Raw genomic sequence first — 19305 nt, forward strand, 5'->3', positions numbered from 1 at the left:
ATCTGCATACCAAAGGCGGTGGGCTTCTTTGAAGCGTCCTGCCTTGGAATGCCGATTTGCAGGTCCTCCTGTTGGGAGGGATGTGTAACACCCTGCCAGAACAGGCTTTGTTTCTGACCTCCAGGGAGCAAAGGCTTTCACCCTTGGGGGTCAGAATCTCGTCAGTTGGTGACAGGCTTGTTAGAAATAAACAGTTAGCCTACCAGTAGTTGGTAGGTTTTCATGGGGCATCTCTAAGGAGCCCTCTGGGTGCACCTATTAATAAACCCATCACTAGAATCATTGAGGGTTTATTAATACGGGACATTTGATAACAAACATCTTTAGTTTCAGTGACACCATCATGTAACTGGGGAACTTGTATTGACCAGTTTCCTGCACATGTATTTAAGATGGCTTTCCTGTACAATTACTGTGCATAATAATCGACAATTATTGCTTTTGCAGTTATGTCCACACATGTAATATAATGCACCCTGACTTAAGGCTGTAAGGCCAGCAGGGTGACTTACAAATATTACATGCAGTGTGTCTGAGACATGGCACACTGGCTTTGTGCCATGTCGTGTTTTCACTTTTGGGAGCACCTTATCAAGCAGTCTACATTGGAAGTCTGCATGACTTTGGTGCTGTGTCCCCTATAGTGGTGTGGTGAGCAACAAAACAGTGGATTAAACCCAGATCTTTGTGACTGGGGGTGAATGTTTGCATTGTTCAGCATTCCATCCATCATCTGTTCTTTTTGCATTTGTCGCCCCAAGTGGGAGGGGTATGCCCAGACGTTTTATCCCATGCTCACTGTGCCCCTGGATTCAAGCTAGCCTAGCTGATGAAGGGTGATACCCTGAAACCGGTCCTAGGATGCTTGTTTCCGGTTCATGGAGGACCTGGCTTGGCAGTTCGGTCTGGACTGTTCCCATGAGGAACAGGGTCAAGACTGATTTGTATATGGCTAGGTCGAAACTGAGGTGGTGTGGTGAGCAAACAAATGATGGATTAAACCCAGATCTTTGTGACTGAAGGTGAATGTTTTCATTGTTCATCATTCCGGCTATCATCTGTTCTTTTTTCATGGGTCCGTTATAGTGGCACAAGTAGCGTTGTAGCCCTTAGGGACCCTTTGCAGTACCTAGGCACCAGAGGTACCACTTACTAGGGTCTTCCAAAAGGTGCTACAGGGCCGGGCCACTTGGGGTTTTAGAGACCAGATGCCTTGCTTTGGGGACCTTGTTGGCAAGAACCCAGTGCACTTGAGTCAAGGTTACATAAAAAAACCAGACACAAAAGTGGGGGTGGGTGGGTACTTAAATCAGAATCCAGCTTACTACAGATATGTCATAAATCAGTCAATGTTTCTTCACAAATGAGCTAAGTGTTCCGTTCTATGAGTAATTCAATTATAAGGATGTCAACTGACAGGATATAACACTTCAAGACCAAAGTGACAAAATGTCCTAGGTGGCTATGTAATACACTCAGAATAGGTTTTACTCTTCAGTGTTTGTCTGCTGTTATGAGTTCCCACTACTCATACTAAGCACATGTCTATATTGTAAAACTTAACAAAGGTTCATTGAAACTAAAAAATATCATTTATCTGCAGTTGAGTCTTCAAACTGTGCTCATTGCCACCAAGAAGAAAATGGTAAGGGGTTGTACTGAAGGTTCCACCACCTCTCGTACAACGATTACCACCAATGGTCCAAGAGTCACTTCCTCAACCTCCTATGTGTGAAAAAGGAAGAAAGGAATGCACAGTAAAGCTAAATCAATCAGCAATTACCCACAAAGCAGAGACGTAAACGAGACATCTAATCTACAAAGTGTATGACCAATTCCATTGTGTTTAGGACATGAGGATATTTTGTTTCTAGGTCAATGATATACCTGGATTCTTTTCTTTTTAGAGTGAGGACCCAGTCTCCTCCCCTCCTGACCTGCCCAACCTGTTCGGTAGTGAAATATCGTAACAAATTTCTGTCACCAATATGCATTTGTTGAAAGGTCTAGGTGTAGGATAATGTGTGTCCTTTTTGTCCATAGCCCTCATATGTTCCAAAATGTTTCCCTTGATGGGGTATATTGTGGCTGTGCTTAGCTCTTGTTACAGGAATAGGTTAAGATATAAGTCACATAATTAAAGGTACAGGTGATAAACTGTGATATCTCCTTGTGGCCTGTACCATAAGGTAGATAATATTCCTTGATAGTTTTAATATTTGTATAGGCCTTAAATTTTCCACATGGGAAGGAACCCTTCAAGTCTCTAGTCATGATGAGTGTTTTAGTACTTATCTCACTATGTACCGATGAAGTCCCTAAGGGACCCACGATTCCTGTAAGTGAATTTGGAGTTAGGACTAATTGATGAGCCTAAGGTAGAATCGCTCAACATTGTTGCCATTGAGAGTCCATTATATCCCCTGCAATATTTGATTGACTGTTGTAAGTGATCATGAATCTAGTCTCAATCTCTTCCTGACTGTCTACCTTCATGACTCTGTTATAGAGTATGGCATATCTACACATGGTTTCCACCGTTTCTAACTCCTTTTCCCGAACCCATTTAAGGTAGCCCCTTTCCCTAGAGCTTGTTAACATTTCATCCTTCTCCCTGCTAAGGCAGTATTTGCTGCTCTTGGTCTTTTCTCTTCTGTAATGTCATTGAACATGTCACCAGTGATGTAATATGTGATGCCATATGCAAGGAATGGCGTGGGCACAAGTTAAAGACACCCATTACAGTTCAGTGAGCTAACTATAAGTGTTTTGTTTGCATTTAAGATGTGATGTTATGATTTACTTTTTTCACTTAACTAGACATCACTGTAACTGTTGTTTTTGTCAGTGAATTTTCTTTTTTAAAAAGCTTGAAGTATTATTTTATTACCATATCAACTATAATACCACTTTAATCTTTGTTTTTTTTCTGGGAATTTCTGGGGTATTTTTTATCGTGATGTAAGATCTTCCTACTACACCCACCCTCGGGGACCTCCTAACGACCCCCAACACCCTTGAGGGCTAGGCAGTCAGTTTATACCAAGTCTAGCCTCTTCTATTCCTTTTTTTTTTTTTTAAGGATTAAAAAAAGTACGTTTCAATCAGCATGTCAGAATGGTTTACTGAAATGGATGAGAAAGATATTTGAGAAATCAGAACATTTTCCTCAATTTAGCTTTCAATAGCACTAACTATGAGAAAAAGAACCTCACCATTTTGTTCACTTCTGAAAGCAATACATTACTTTTTACAGTTTTGATTCCATCAAGAGGGCAGGAAGGAGATTGTGGGGCAGCTAACTGACCATACAGGGTAGACAGCAGGGGTAGTGGCAGGGGTAGTGGCAGTACAACAAACGACTCGGATGAGACGGAACAGCAGTGGCAGCACACCGGACCAAGGAAGGAAAGGGTGAGGGGGATAGAGACACCAAGGGCAAGCGGAGGGGCGTGGCAGGACATCTGACCATGCAGAGTAGAAGGGAGGGAGCAGGGGTATTGACAACAGAAATCAGTGAGAAAGTGACTGTTGGCAGCAAGCTAAGCACAGAGAACAAGTAGTAGGGGCATTGTCAACACAAAAGACCACACAGGAGGGAGGTGGCAGGGCACAGACTCGGACAATAGCAGGAAGGTAGGAGGTTGGCAGTGGCAGCCGATTGACCACAGAGGAAAGCCCTGTGTCGGCTGGGGCTGCATAAAAGATAATGAGGTCAGTAGTGAGGAGGCTGGAGCACACTCACAGAGAATAACGATCACCTTCCCTCTACCACCTCCTCCTTAGAAGTGGGTGAACCTAATGCATCACAGCACCCATCCTGCTTCAGCCTTTGCCCTACAGTCTCCTGGGTTGCCTCTCATTCCAACAACAGTGGTCATATCCAGTTTATATTGCTATCCTGCTGCAGAGTTCTCCTCAGAACCACCTACAGCTGTGTGCCTAAGTTCTTATGAATACTGCTCAAACTCCTAGAGCCATATTCACTTGTATGTGACTCAAAGGGTCAAAAAACTGAAATATGGATTTTGAGACTGAAGAGAATGCAGGTTATCTCAGTTTTGTATTGGTGTACCCTTTCTACTGTGTTGCTTCAAAGGTTCTTTTAAGTTGCGAACAGTGTTGCCAATGGCCAGTATAAGAAGAGGAAACATAGAGCCTGGCTTCCAATGATCCAAATTATAATTAACAAATTTCTTGGTTTCATGAATGGCTGTCTTGAAAAATTATCTCTCAGTACTATTTCTCTTTAAAAACTCATCAAGAGCACAAGGTAACATCCTAAACCTGTTCCAATACAACATCAAAACATTGCATACTATTTCTTGCATGTGTAGTTTTATTTCCATGTCATCATCCACTAGAGTTAAATTGTATCTTGTACAATTTGAAAAAGCTCTGTTTTTAGAGTAATATTTTGAGAATGTAAATTGATCCATGTCTGTCTCAGCTATTGCTATGTAAAACAGTGTTGCTTGCTTTGTCTTCATATTTAACGTTTTACGAGTGTAATAGAGATTGCCTCTGAAATTACTTTAATTGTGAATTTGTTAACAACATATACTCAACGTGACTTGTGAAGGAAACAACTTTGAATTTCACAAACTGCCTCTTCCATTTTAGTGTCCAAAAGGGAAACTGTGGCCATGGAAGTGTTACTGCGACATAGTGATCTTATTGCAGAGGCCATTAAAGAAAGCAAGAGGCTAGAGTTGGTAACATCTGGAGATGAGGACCTCACCGATTCAGCAAAAGAGGTACAGTATAACATTTTTTTGCAAAGTTGCCTTGTAATCCTGAGAACCACAGATCAATCCTTGGAGAAAATCAACTTAAAGTTTTACTTTTTCATGCAATAAAACCTCTGATTATCAGTTTTAAAATGTGAGTTAAAAGACCACTGACACTTGCTAGACCATGGATCTCTCTGATACCGGCACATGAAAGCCTCAGCATCATATAGCAAAGAATGTTTTAAGAAGATGTGCACTCTGCTGTTATCTTTAATATTTTTAATTTCTAAATCCAGTGGAGTCCTGTACAATTGTATGTGGTGTAAGTAATAAAGACAGATACAGGACATAAATGTAGTTAGAAAAACAGAGATGTTGAAAGGATAGTTATCACATTATATATTATGATCTTAAAAGGGATGGTACAAAGCATGTTTTGAATATAAATTATATATGTAATCTAAACCAATTCTTACTCATACAAATAGATAATTAATCACATTCATAAAATGACAAAACAAGAGTTACGTCCTGCATGTTTAAACCATGGTAAGAGAGATTAGGTATGCTATATATACAGTTTGACCTGTTTCTAAGTTGCATCAGTTTATGCAGCCTGAGTAAGGGGTTTTCTTGACGCTTCCTTCTTGATTTGGTCCAAATTATTTGAAAACAGGATTATTCCCAAATAACTAGATGAATGCCCAACTTCACTGGAAATACTGTGAAAGTGTTATCTTTTGGAGGCATGTAAATATTCATGGAGTTTGCTGGAAAATCCAGATAACCTACCAATAACTGCATCTCCCCTGCCCCTCCATAGATGTATGGATAATCATACTTTTATGTCTGTAGTCGCATTCACCCCTCAGCATCAGGGTCTGTTTATTAGATTTATATGATGTAGGTCCGATACAATGGGAAAAAATTAGTGGGCTGAGCAAATTCCAAAAGGTGAAAATTACTCTGGCCTTCCTGATGGACCATATTGTGCTTTCCTCTTTTTCCTCTGTACCTATACAGCTGTTGATCAGAGCTCCATTGAAGTGTACGTTTGGTCTCACCTACAGGGGAGCTTTACAAGAGTCTGTTTCGGATGTACTTACTTGTCCTATACCTAAAGGTTATGATCATACTGTATGAGCCATCTTGAACACCAGGAACACTTCTAAACAGTTGCTTCATCAAAACGCACAGCAAGCTTATTCCTGAGTTACCATTAAACAACAGTCTGGTGGTTCCAGAGGCATCATGGGTTCATGACCTCGCACTGGAGCTGGGAATGGATGAAAGGCTCCTAGTGAGGCCTGTAGATTTACCTCACCAAGCACTGAGATTGGCTGACAGGATACGTTCACAGTTGAATATTTTATTGTGAATGGTATTTATGGGAAATTAGTGTGTTTCTGGATTTTGTCTGAAATGGCAAGTGAAGGCGGTCCAGTACTATAACCCTATTTTAGACCTGTAGAGCTCGCACCTTTATTTGTGAGATGCCTTACCTAGTACATACATCTGACCACTGTTCTGGTATAGCTGCTGGCAAATTATAGTGTGTGACAATCAAAGCTAGCTTTGTTCGTTGAGAAGTGTGTCCATCATCCAAAGACAATTTAAACTACATGCAACAAATGTCAAATTTGTGTGGCTCCGGAAGTGTTGTGCAATTAGTTAGTCCCAGACAAAATTCACTGATACATACTCTAACTGGTCATACTTTTATTCTACATTAAAAATGGGTTTACATGTTTGTATTTGTTTTTCTTTTCTCAGGTTAGTAGGTAACATGTTCAGGCTTCAAAGGAAATTATTTTGCAAGTTGTTTAATATGGTTGAGAATTTTGCCTTGATTTTATATCCATTTTATTGATTTATGAAATAAAAATTGTAAGAATAAATGAATATGAATAGGCTGTATATTGTTGACTTAATAACTTCCAGTAAAGCCGTACACTTAAACCATATGCATGTTTTTCACATTTTCTTTACTAGTTGCTTAGTGTTATATGTGAAAAAGAAGACTGTGCAGTGTCCTGTGTGAAGCAGTTGCTGTCAGCTGTACTGGAGAAGTCTGTTCCTAGTCTGAAGTTCTGTCAGTTGTTGTGCCGTCTCCAAGAGTCATTTCCAGGCTTACAGCCACTGATGCAAGAACTGGAACAAATGGGTAAGATTACTTAGAACCCAAAGTGATTGCTTATATTGGAAAGATCTGAGCTTGAAAAGAAGTTCTCATTGGCAGGCAAAGGTCAAGAATTACAGAAGCAGTCTTTTTATATTCTAAAGACAGTGTGAACAGTAGGCAAGCTTCCCTCTCAATGGTGCATGTTTTGTTTGTGCCAGTCACTTATGCAAAGAAAACTGAAGAACATGTCCTGCCGTCACATCCATTGGCTCATGTGTGAAAGACAATGAATATGAACAATGATGATGGAGATGAGGAATTTGACAAGGAACCAATTTGCCATGAAATACAATATGCAATGAAAGTGATATAATGTACATGGTACTGCCTAGATCCAGAGGGAGTCAGATATGGCCTCATTTGAGCTCCTCATTTGTGTTATTCCTCATTACACGTACAACCATAGAGTTATGTATAACAGACTGTTCCCTTGACACAATACCTTCGGGCTATACAAAGCACCAGAAGCAAAAACTGAAGTTTTTTTTGTTGCGTTACTTAATTCCCTAGGGGTTATTTGGTTCCTCTAAACTGCATATTTCTACAGATATGTTCAATGGCATGTGTGGCTGTAGATACACATGCTCTGTGTACTCCTGCCAATTAGTGTTGGGTCCGGAGTATTGGAAGGTGTTTATCTTTGAATAAGTATTTTTGGGTCACAGGATCAAGTTGACTTCTTCTCGGTGATACTGCTCATGTGCATCGACTCCTTTGTTACATTGTTTTCTATCAGCTGTTGGGTTCAGACGCGTGTGTCTTCGCTCTGTCTTTCGACTCGCTCCGGTTTGAAATCTTTCTTTCTGTCTTCTCCTTATCAGCAGTAATGTTTCTCGATTGCGTATTCCCATGTTTGACCTTTTGCCCTGTCATCTCCGACCACAGGTCCTCAGTGGCGACCTCGCCTGTTTTGGGTCTACCTAACCATGTGGCACTGAGAGTATGTTGAGCTGATGGAACAGGTGCCGTTTCATATTTGTCTTCGATGCCACTCGAAATGCCCCCACATCAACCAACATCCGGTGTGTAACCTGTGCCTGTCCCCCGATCACAGGAAGCTGCCTGCAATGCCCGCAAATACTTCCGATCAAAGAAGACCCTTCGAGAACGAAGAGCTTGTCGGTTGGAGATGACGCATAAGAGTCTGGACAACACCCCGGACATCTTTGGGGAGGATCACGCCCAGGAGGAAAAGAATAGGCCTTCTCTATCCAGGATTCTAACTCCGACGTCCAGTCAGACATAAAAAACCACAAGGTAACATCTGCAAAACACGTGAATACCGTGGCTCCTCCTGTCCACCCTAGGACTGTTAAAAGCCCCTTCTACAGTTCACCAGACCGCCACTGCCACCAGCTTTGGTCAGATCTGAAAAATTGTTTCGGCTACCTACCTCTTCTGCTCGGCTTCAAAAATAGCCAAGACCAAAACATTGTCTTTGACTTCAACCTCCGGCACCTCTGCGCCAGACACTTTGATCCGAATTTCGGCTCTGAGTACTTTGGGACAGACCTGCTACCACCTCCAACTTGGTGCTGAGCAGAGTGCACCGACCAAAAACGTTTGCGCCGAAAAACCACAGAGGCAAGATATTTGGAGCAGAAGAACTGTAGCCATTTTTCAGCTACTCCCTCACCTTTGGATCCTATTTTGGGGACCATGGACATTCAACAGCATCGCCTCCTTATCCATAAAGGTAAAGGATGCATTAGTGATTCTCCCTTGCACTTATCAAGAGGAAATTATCCTTTCAAGAGGCTTTGGACACTTCTTCACCTCCACAGGATGTTACCAAGGACAAGGCTTCCTCTACACCTACCAAGCCTTCTCCACCTCTTCCTCCTCCACCTCCTGCTCATCCATATCTCCCACCCCTCCTCACTCACCTCCCTCACCTATTGCAGGAGACTTTACACCTCAGGGATCCTCTTTGTGCACTGGGGATGAATTGGGTGGGACACAGTACGATCCAGATCCATGGGACACATATGACCCTGATCCTCTGTTGACCCAGGACCCAGATTTGTACCCCACAGAACTTTCCCCACCAGAAGATAGCACATCCTATCAACAGGTTGTAGCTCATGCAGCTGCCTTCCATAATGATGAGCTGCAATGGGACCCAGTAAAACAAGACTTCCTGTTTGATACCCTTACAACCACACACAGGGATACACAGCTTCTCCCCATGCTACCTGGCATGCTTCATCACGCAGACAACATTTTTAAAGAACCTGTCCGCCCTAGAGTTATCACCCTTGGAGCTCCTCCAATTTCTCCCATATGGGCGGAGCAAAAGAGGGCAGCAGATTGTTGCAGAGGGGCAATCCACAAATAATCCCATCGGCTATGCCCTAGATTCTGCAGACACAGCTGCACGTGGTATTGACACTTAGGCCCTCATTATGACATTGGCGGTAAATGCCGCGTACCACCACGGCGACGGCCGCCAACGTACCGTCACCGTGGCTACCAGCCACAAACCGCATTATGACCGTAGACTGAATACCGCCAGAAGGCTGGCGGTATTCTGTCGATGGTCATGGCGGCAGGCAGCGGTAAGGTGGCGCTGCTGCGAGCAGCAGCGCCACACCAGCAAAACACTGCCTACCGTATCATGAGCCATGATACGGCCTGGCGGTGTTTTGCTGGCGGACGCTGCTGCTGGCAGCAGCGCCGCAGCCTGTAACCTGCCGGAGGACCCCCTGCAAGCAGGTAAGTCGGGTTGTCTGACAGGACAGGGGGTGGGGGATGTTATGTACGTGTGTGGAGGGGGTCTGTTTTTGTATGCATGCATGCGGGTGTGAGTTGTGTGGAATGCATGCGTGAATGAATGAGTGTGAGTGTATGTGTATGTTGTGTGTTGTGAATGCATGTGTGCTAAAATGTATGTTAGTGTGTGTTGCGGGGTGTGGGTATGTATGCGTGCATGCATGGGTGGATGTGGGTATGCATTTGTGTATGAGTGTGGATGTCAGGAGAGGTGGGGGAGGGTGGGTGAGGACTGGTGGGAGGGTGGCGGAGGGGACAACGATCAGTGCTATGGAAGGAATTCCCTGGCACTGATAGTGCCTACCTCCATGGTTTATGTGGTGGTACGCATGCCACGAAAACCATGGCGGTAGGTGGGGATTGTGACAGCCGCCTGGCTGGAGACCGAAGTCTCCAGCCCGGAGGCTGTTAACACCCTGGCAGACGGAGTGGTACATTGGCGGTTTGGCTTCAGCCAAACCGCCAATGTCATAATTTGAGAAAAGGTACTGCCAGCCTGTTGGCAGTATCTTTCCCCAAATTACCACCATCCGCCAGGGTCGTAATGAGTGCCTTAATGTATTAATAAGGAGACACAAATGGCTTTGATGCTCTGGGTTCAAAGCAGAGGTCCAGCAGGCAGTCCTCAATATGCCCTTCCACGAGGAGCACATTTTCGGCTGTCACGTGGACTCCACCCTTAAGGAGCTGAAAAAAGATACCGACACCGCAAAATACATGGGTGCTTTTCAGCCCCCCTCACAAAGGGGCACTTTTCATTGCCCCACAATGAGAGGTGGTCACAAACTTACAACCTCAGAGGCATCTACTTCCCATCCCAGAGTACTTCAGCTTCATATTGTAGGGATTTCTTCAGGGGAGCCTACAGAGGCAAAAACAACTGAGGCAGCGGTAAGAGCACATTCACATGAGGCTCTACCTTCACAGCAAAGGAGTGACTACCTCTGTCTTCCCCCTCCCACGACACAACTTTTGGGGGACAACTTCAAACTTTTTATCCAGAGTGGGTCAACATCACCATGGAACAATGGGTCCTTTCCATTAACCAACATGGTTATTGTCCGGAGCTCATTACCACCCCTCCAAACATTCCCCCTCGCACTCACAGACTATCCCAAGAGCATCTCACACTTCTCAAATAAGACTTCAGTCCCTTCTTCTCAAAGGGGCCATCAAGCCTGTCCCCCTACAACAACAGGGATCAGGAGTATTCCCTATACTTTCTCATTCCCAAAAAAGATGGCTCTCTCAGGCCTATTCTTGACCTCGGACCATTTGACCACTACATTCTCTCAGAAAACTTTCACAGGGTTACTCTTCAAGACGTTATTTTGCTTCTGCAAAAAAGTGAGTTTGACAGCCCTAGATCTAAAGTACGCCTACTTCCATATCCCCATCCACCCTGCAGACCAAAAATACCTAAGCTTTGTGGTTGCAGGCAAATGTTAACAGTTCAAAGTCCTGCCTTTTGGAGTCACAGCTGTTCCCAGAGTCTTCACAAAGTGCTTAGCAGTAGTCGCTGCACATCTCAGAAGGCAAAACATACACGTATTCCCTTATCTAGATGTCTGGCTCATGAAAACCAACACACTCAACAGTGCCGATATCACGCTAAGATGACAGTGGACCTGCTTCCCACACTGGGTTTTGCAGTCAACGTTGTCAAATCCCATCTACAACCTCTTCAGATACAGCGTTATCTAGGAGCTACTCTCAATGCAGAGTTGGGACTAGCATGCTGCTACCAGGCCCACATACAGACTTTTCAGTCTTTTCTCCCCAGTTTCATTAGAATCACACATACACTGTCAGGACTATCATGTGCCTGTTAGGGACGATGGCGTCCTGCATTGCCCTTGTTCCCCATGCCAGACTCCACATGTGTCCCCTACAGCAGTGTCTGTTACATCAGTGTTCTCAGTCACAGGGTCACTTGGAGGATCTAGTGTTGTGAGATCGCCATACTCACCGCTCTCTGCAATGGTGGAACACCACCAACCTGTTGAAAGGCTGGCCCTTTTTTGGACCCTGTGCCTCAGGTCATTCCGACCACAAACGCATCAAGTCGGGTTGGGGCGCTCACCTTCAACACCTCAAAGTACAGGGCCTTTGGGATCTCTGTCACCAATCCCTACATATCAATTACCTCATGCTACAGGCAGTTTTTTCTGTCCCTTAAAGCATTTCTTAATCACCTGTCTCACAAGGTTGTCTTAGTCTGCACAGACAACATAACAGCCATGTATTATTTACATAAATGGGGCGGACACAGTCGTCCTAATTGTCACAGCTCTCTCAGACAATATGAAAGTGGGCTCTCCATCACCACATTCACCTGATGGCAGAGTATCTCCCAGGAACGGACAACGACTTTGCAGACCTGCTCAGCAGGATGCAGAAATAAGTCCATGAATGGGAACTCCACCTGCAAGTTCTTCAAAAATACTTCCTAAGGTGGGAAACTTCTCAGATAGACCTTTTTGCCAGAGCAGAAAACAGAAAAAAAGGCCCAAGCTTCAGCTCCAGGTATCTACACCCACAATCCAAGGTCAACGCTCTGTGTATGAACTGGTCAGTGATATTTGCTTATGCTTTTCCATCTCTTCCTCTCATTCCATTACTTGTTCGGAAGATCAGACAGACACCTCTCACAATGATCCTGGTACCTCCCACGTGGGCTCATCAACCATGGTTCACCACACGTCTGGACCTCTCAGTAGTTCCCCCACGAGAAGCACTCCAAGAGGCCAGACCTTCTCACTCAAAATCAAGGACAGATCAGACATCCAGACCCCAAGTCACTCAACCTTGCGATATGGCTTCTGAAGTCTTAGAGTTTGGTTACTTAGGATTGCCCGTGGAATGGATGGACATTCGCAGGGAAGCTCGTAGACCCACAACCAGCGCATGTTATGCTGTAAAATGGAAACCATTTGTATGCTACTGCCAACCCAAAAGTATTAATTCCATTAAAGCTACTGTCCAAGACATCGTTTGTTATTTGCTACACTTATAGAAAGCAAATTTAGCTTATGCTTACATTCGTTTACATCTTGCAGCTACAGCTGCCTAGCTACAGACTAGACAAAATACTTCCTTGTTTAGAATCCCAGTCATTAAAGCTTTCATGGAAGGCCTTAAAAGGGTTATTCCACACAGAGTGCCTCCTGCACCATCCTGGAAACTCAATATTGTGCTTACCAGGCTCCTGGGCCCTCCTTATGAGCCACTTTATTCATGCCCTCATCAGTATCTTTCTTGGAAAGTGACGTTATTTGTCGCTATCACATCACTCGGACGTGTTAGTGGGATCCAGGCCCTAACCTTGGAAAAACCTGTCTTCCAAAGTCCATAGGGACAAAGTGGTCTTTTCAAGAAACCTGAAGTTCCTTTCTAAAGTGGTTTCCCACTCCATATCACCCAATCCATTGTTGCGGAAAGAGCTTTGCACACTGTAGATGTTAAGCGAGCACTTATGTTTTACATTGACGGAACCAAAGATTTTGGAAAACTAAACAGCTCTTTGTAGCGTTTTCACTACCTCAGAAAGGCACCCCAATATCCAAAAATAGCATAGCCAGATGGATATTAAAGTGTATACAATCTTGCTATGCTAAAACAAAAAGGCAGTTACTTGTTACTCCCAGAGCACATTCTACTAGGAAAAAAGGAACCACTATGGCATTCTGTGGAAACATACCTAAAGCTGACATTTTTAAGGCAGCTACGTGGTCTACACCACATACATTTACAAAGCATTACTGTGTGGATGTACTAGCATGTCAGCAAACCAGTGTAGGTCAAGCTGTGCTATGAACTCTTTTCCAGTCAACTGCAACTCCCACAGTCTAGCCACCGCTTTTATGGAGGGGCTGCTTTAAAGTCTACGCTAAGTCTACGCTAAGCATGTGTATCTACAGCCACACATGTCACTGAACACAAAATGTTACTTACCCAGTAAGCATCTGTTTGTGGCATGTAGAGCTGTAGATTCACATGCGCCCTCCCTCCTCCCTGGATGCCTATGGCCGTTTTAGTTACTTTATACTTGTGCACTAGGCGAATGTTCGTTTTTGGGTTCGGATAGACTGGTTAGAGTAAAGCAATTTGCTTCAAGTTGTTGTGCTTTTATCATCTAAACTGATGATTTTTCCAAGCGAGGTGTACTATGAAGACCTGTTGCTGGGTGCATCGAAAGATGTCTGACGGTATCTGTGATGGATTCTGTTGTTTGCACTGGTGCCTGAGCTAATGTTCATCTTTGATTGGAGTTGCAAAGTACTCCCATTGTACTTTGGTCTCTTTAGTGGCAGCTTGGACAACCATTGTGTATTTCAGGGGACATTTGATTGGAGCATTGCTTGCACATATTTCCCATTTATTAAGGTAATTGTGTATAATGCCCAGCAGATAAAGAAGTGCTAAACCACTTTGTATTACTAGGCTCAGCACATAGAGAAATATATTGATTTAATATAATTAGCATTTTGAAGAAAGCAGGCTTACAAGAATGCAATGGTATATATCTTTGCTGATAACCTGTATGTTGCACTACCAAGGGATCTTGGAGAAGTTGCATTTGTCTACCATAGAACCATAGCCACCACTAATTTTTCTGAGTACTTAGTGCACAACGTGGATCTCTAAAAGCCAGCAGTCCGCTATTCCACATGGCCAAAGTCTTCTTCCTGCTGATCCACTGACCCCTTCTTTTTAGTAATTTTTTTCTGGACTCAGTTTCAACCACTGCTATGGAACATTATCACATCTGCCACCCACACACCTCAACACTTGTATCAGCATGGCTGAATTGCCCCAGCCTGTCTCATTCCTCTTGAATACAGTGAAACACTCCCACCTGACCTTTATTGCATCTTTGTACTCAATTTCATTTAGAGCTGCGTCTCCTAGCTCGTTACTGGCTTATATTTGCGAGCCATACTTTCTTCAGGGCATTTCTGCATTATAATTCAAAGGTTTGTGAGCATGTCCAGCCTTTCAGCAGTACAAGCTTCACACTTCTTATACTAAAAGGGACTTCAGTTGAAAGGCAGCACCACTTCTATGGCCCGAGGTACAGAAGTCCAACAGGTGAGTTCCTCTTTTCTGCATAGACCACCAAATGCTGGAACTCAGTTCAAGGCTAAATATAAAAGCTCTGAAATCACCTGGAAACCCAAAGAACAATTAAAACATATCTGATACTCATCTTACCACCAAAGGTCAACTAATAATTACCCACAATGGAAGATTCCTAAGTAGATCACCTCATTTAGATAAAGTAAGGGCCTATACCAGAAAATAAGCTCAAGTGCCACCTAGTGTAGGTATTCAGTAATTAAGTGTCTTCATATCAATTCCGGTCATGCTTAGAGGTCCATAACGACAAGACTAGTGCACTGTTATGGCTGTCAAGCTCTACACCCAATACTTATCACATAGGTAAAAGTTTAAATGCATGCTTTGCCAACCATGAATACAAGCCATGTTTACAAGAAACTGGTCACGAACAGCACACCGTTTCAAAGCCACACAAATTACAGCAATGCAGTTCGTTGCAATACAATGCAACATATTCCATTACAGTCCTATCCACTTTTAATCAAGATGGCCACAAGCTCTGCCATTGGTTATCTGTGAAGTATATTGAAATATAAATACTCTCCTGTCAATGTCTGAATGTGAGGAAACAATCATTTCTGTCACTGGTCTGGTCAAGTGAATTTTTATTAATCCAGGAGATATGTTAGCACCCACTACTTACAGTATAACCCTGTGATGTTCTACAGCTCCTCCATCTTATTTACTCTGTGCTTCAGTAAGCAAATATTTGGGCGCATGCAATTTTTTATTTATTTATTTATTTTTAATCTTAGGCCTCTTTCTCGAAAGCCCTGTCCACAACATAGCTCACCTCCCCCATACCTCGCTACTACCAGCCAAGTGAATGCAGTCTCATGCTCTTTAAATGGCTCACTACCAACACTTGCAGAACCGTCACCCAAGTCTTTATCTTCAGCAGGTAGGACTACGGCAATGCCTCTATGCTGGAATCAATGCTCAACTTACCTAAAGACTTCAGATGATACAGAACTCGGTGGCCAGGCTCAAACTCAACCTCCCACTCTGCACTCGCATCACGCCACACATCAAGAAGCTCCATAGGCAGCCTATCCACAAACGGGTACCCTTCAGACTCCTCACACACACACACATAGAAAACCTTACACACTATTGGTCTCACGTACCTCAGCAACTGCATAAACTTCCAAAAACCTATCAGTTTCCTCGTCTCAGTCGGAATCCTACTCGCACACACCCTCACATTCGCAGAACCAGATCTGGCTGACATACCTTCTCCTACTTCGCTCCTAGAGCCTGGAACAACTTGGCCCAGCACATCAGAGCCACCTTCTCAGTTTTTAAATTCCAACAGAAACTGAAGGCCTGGCTCTTCACATACTCCCCGCCATGGCTTAGCCCATACCATTCCTGCTTCAGCACCAGGATAACCTCCTGTGTGAGTTTTACACTATACTATTCCAAATAATATAACATAATATAACAAACATAACATCAAGCCTTCTGGATTGATATCCTAATCCAGCTTCTCTCAACAGCACACCAGTGGCGTCAGCAGGAAATCAAAAACTCTGCAGGAGGCAGTGAACCCTATTCATTTATCTGCCAAAAGATTAGGAATCAATGTTTCTTATTTTTTTTGGAACAACACAAAGGACAAAATCAGGAATCCAAGTTTATTTGACCATTGAAAAGTAAAAAATAATTATTAAAAAAGTTCAAATTATTTCTGTTTCAACCCCAGCAGGGATATTGAATGATCACCATAGAATCAGAATGCCCACTTTCAGAGTCTACTTGCAAGAAGACATTGGATGTCTATTTGAGTCACATTGAAGAATACATATTGCCAGTACATGGTATTACCAGTTTGGTTTAAAGTCAGCCCCATGTGCTCTTTTGAAATCCATTGAATTCGGCAGTCAGGCTCATTAGGAAAAAGATAACCAGCTCCTCCTATCTGTGTGACTGGCTGATAAATACCTCACCATATCAGCAAGTGTCATAGGATTTTAAAATAACATCTTTCCTTTGCTGTCTCGAGCTCCAGAAATTCCAATTCCACACTGTCCCTCTTAAAGGTTATTCATTAGCAGTGTTTTCGCTGAAAGCTTTCGAAAGATAAGCATTTCTTTAGGTGTGAAGTTTTCTTCTACCCAAGAAAAATGGTTAATTCTTCTCTACTTCTTGACCCACTGCACATAGCACTGTTCAGGTTCCAAATTCAGTACTCCATATGGAACTGTTTATGAAGAGGCTAGATCAGTGAAGTCAATGTACTATAGAGTGGGAGGAGAACCTGCAGCTGTCAAAACCAAATACTTTCTCAGAAATTGCACTTAGTGTAATAGTTGAAGGTGTATTTTGTCTAATAGCTGATATACATGATTGATCAGTTAGGGAGCCCAAATGTGGTGGTGACCAGGAATCTGACAATCAAAATCATGCATGCTCCAATGGTGGAATGTGTCAAATCAGATAAGAAAGAAAATCATGAGTGGGTATGAACCAATGAATCACAGTTTTGTATCATACACCTTTCTGGATTTGTTCACATTTACTTGTTCAGAAATGCAAGTGACATAAGAGCCCAGATTCTGTGTCCTTTTATTTCAGACTAGAGTCCAACAGCCTTTGGATGAAATGGTTACCAAAATGTTTATTTGTTTTCATCTTTTACTGTTGAGCCCAACAGTTATCATTTAACTGAGACAGTTGAATGAAGAATGATCCTATTTCCCCGGAATGGCCTTGGCAACCACAATTCTCAGATTTCCTCCAGATGCTGAAGAGGCTAGGAAGAAAATTGTTGTGAAGATCCTCCTTTCCAGAATCTCCACATCTTGAACTTGGCTGCCTGGCTCCTGTATGGCCCTGTACTGCCTCAGGTCCGCATAGAGATTCTGAAGGAAGCTCATCCGCAGTGGTGAGCTACTTATTAAAAGGGAAGAAATTCTGCATTTTCGACATGCAGAAATCCATCAGTCATATTCCTGGCCAGGGGAAAATAAAAATGCAGAATGTGAAATCTGCCCTACAGTTTTCCCAGATGAGGTATACAGCTTACAGTAAAAGTCTTCCATAAGTACTGTCAGAACCCATTCGGGTGGGCAGGGCACAGGAAGGGCAGGGTCTTCTGGCCCACAACCATTTTAATAGGTATCATTTGCCACTGATGACCTGGGGTTTGTCCCTCTTTGACTCAGCAGAACGGACCAAGTACACATGGTCTGCCCTTGATACTCACGGTAGTGAGGACAAGCAGTCAGAGGCTTCTTTGGGAGATAGTGTGGGAGGCAAACACTCATAACTCTACAAATAATCAACCGACACAATAATCCACTGTCTAGCCCAGTGTTTATCTTATGTAATCATGTACACTTACTAGAATAGCTTGCTAGTAGGGTAAAAAAAAGTTAGGATACAAGTTTTACATGCAGTCTGATAACTCACAGCACTGTTAAATACCTACACACAAGTAGGGGCATTCCTGTTCCAACAAATATTTTTATTTATCTGTGTAGATGGCCAACACTCAACAGACTGAGCAGTGGCTACCCTGTGGGCTGGGGTTTCACCTGCCTGTTGTGCAGAATGTCATCCGATATTTAAAAAAAAAAAAAAAAAAAAAGGCTATTTCAGTCAAGGACCATCTTTTCCTGTGAGCTCTGTGCTTGTGGTCAAAATGATGAGGGACATTTCCATGGTAGCTCACTGGAAACTATTTTGCACCACTAAACCATGGCTACACCGCTCAAAGCTATTGCTGTTTTATACAGAAAGAGCAAAATCAAAGGAGGGTGTTCCTTTTAATAGCACATGATTATGTGGAAACAGTTCTTTCTAGGAGACAACATGGTAGCCAGACGTGGGATGTTGGTCACTTTCAGTAATGTGGACTGATACATGGCAGAGCATGCTTGAGTGCACAGAAAATTACCACCAGACCATTAATGTGTTTTTTTTTCTTTAGGATTGCTAACTGGAAGAGATGGAGAAATGAAAGACATCAGAAAGTGGAAGGTTAACAGTGAATACCAGCTTGAGGCCTTGGACAAAAGAGAAACATCTAACCCAGAGCCCTCAGAATTGGAAAACGTTGAGACGGTGTGCATCAAGGACAGGTGTGTTTCTGTCAAGCAAGAAGGAAAGCGGGTAGCAATATCTTCCTCTAAGAAGAGCTACATCTGCAAGTATTGCAACAAGATCTTCCATTTCCGTTGTCGCCTGGAAGTACATGTGAAGCGTTGCAGAATGGCCCTGGAAAAGCCAGTACAGTGCCAAGAGTGCAACGAAGTGAAAGCGTCCAAGAAGGAACTTGAGAAGCATAGACAGGAAGCTCACTGTTATCCCAATACTGATAGGACAGCCAGAGGGCGAAAGAAGCGTTTGATGGTTACCTGTGACATATGTGGAAAGGAATTTGCACATCCGTCAGGTACTTCTAAAGCTAGAAGAATGCGCTGATCTGTGTGTAAACTGTGTAAATGGAGAAGGTGTCATTTTGTTCTGGTCTGAAGTGTTAGCATGGTCTGA

General features: G+C 43.2%; 1 protein-coding gene across 3 annotated transcripts in view; it reads left to right on the top strand.

Moving 5' to 3' along the window:
* Positions 1 to 19305, top strand: part of ZBTB40 (zinc finger and BTB domain containing 40) — a 295060-nt gene that overhangs the window by 122470 nt on the left and 153285 nt on the right. For all 3 annotated transcript variants that reach the window (XM_069240709.1, XM_069240706.1, XM_069240708.1), the window contains exons 10-12: positions 4624 to 4757; positions 6726 to 6897; positions 18743 to 19207. In XM_069240709.1, the coding sequence (XP_069096810.1) occupies positions 4624 to 4757; positions 6726 to 6897; positions 18743 to 19207 (771 nt within the window). The remainder of the gene's footprint in view (positions 1 to 4623; positions 4758 to 6725; positions 6898 to 18742; positions 19208 to 19305) is intronic.

The sequence above is a fragment of the Pleurodeles waltl genome, chromosome 6 (genome assembly GCF_031143425.1).
Source record: "Pleurodeles waltl isolate 20211129_DDA chromosome 6, aPleWal1.hap1.20221129, whole genome shotgun sequence".
NCBI lineage: Eukaryota > Metazoa > Chordata > Amphibia > Caudata > Salamandridae > Pleurodeles > Pleurodeles waltl.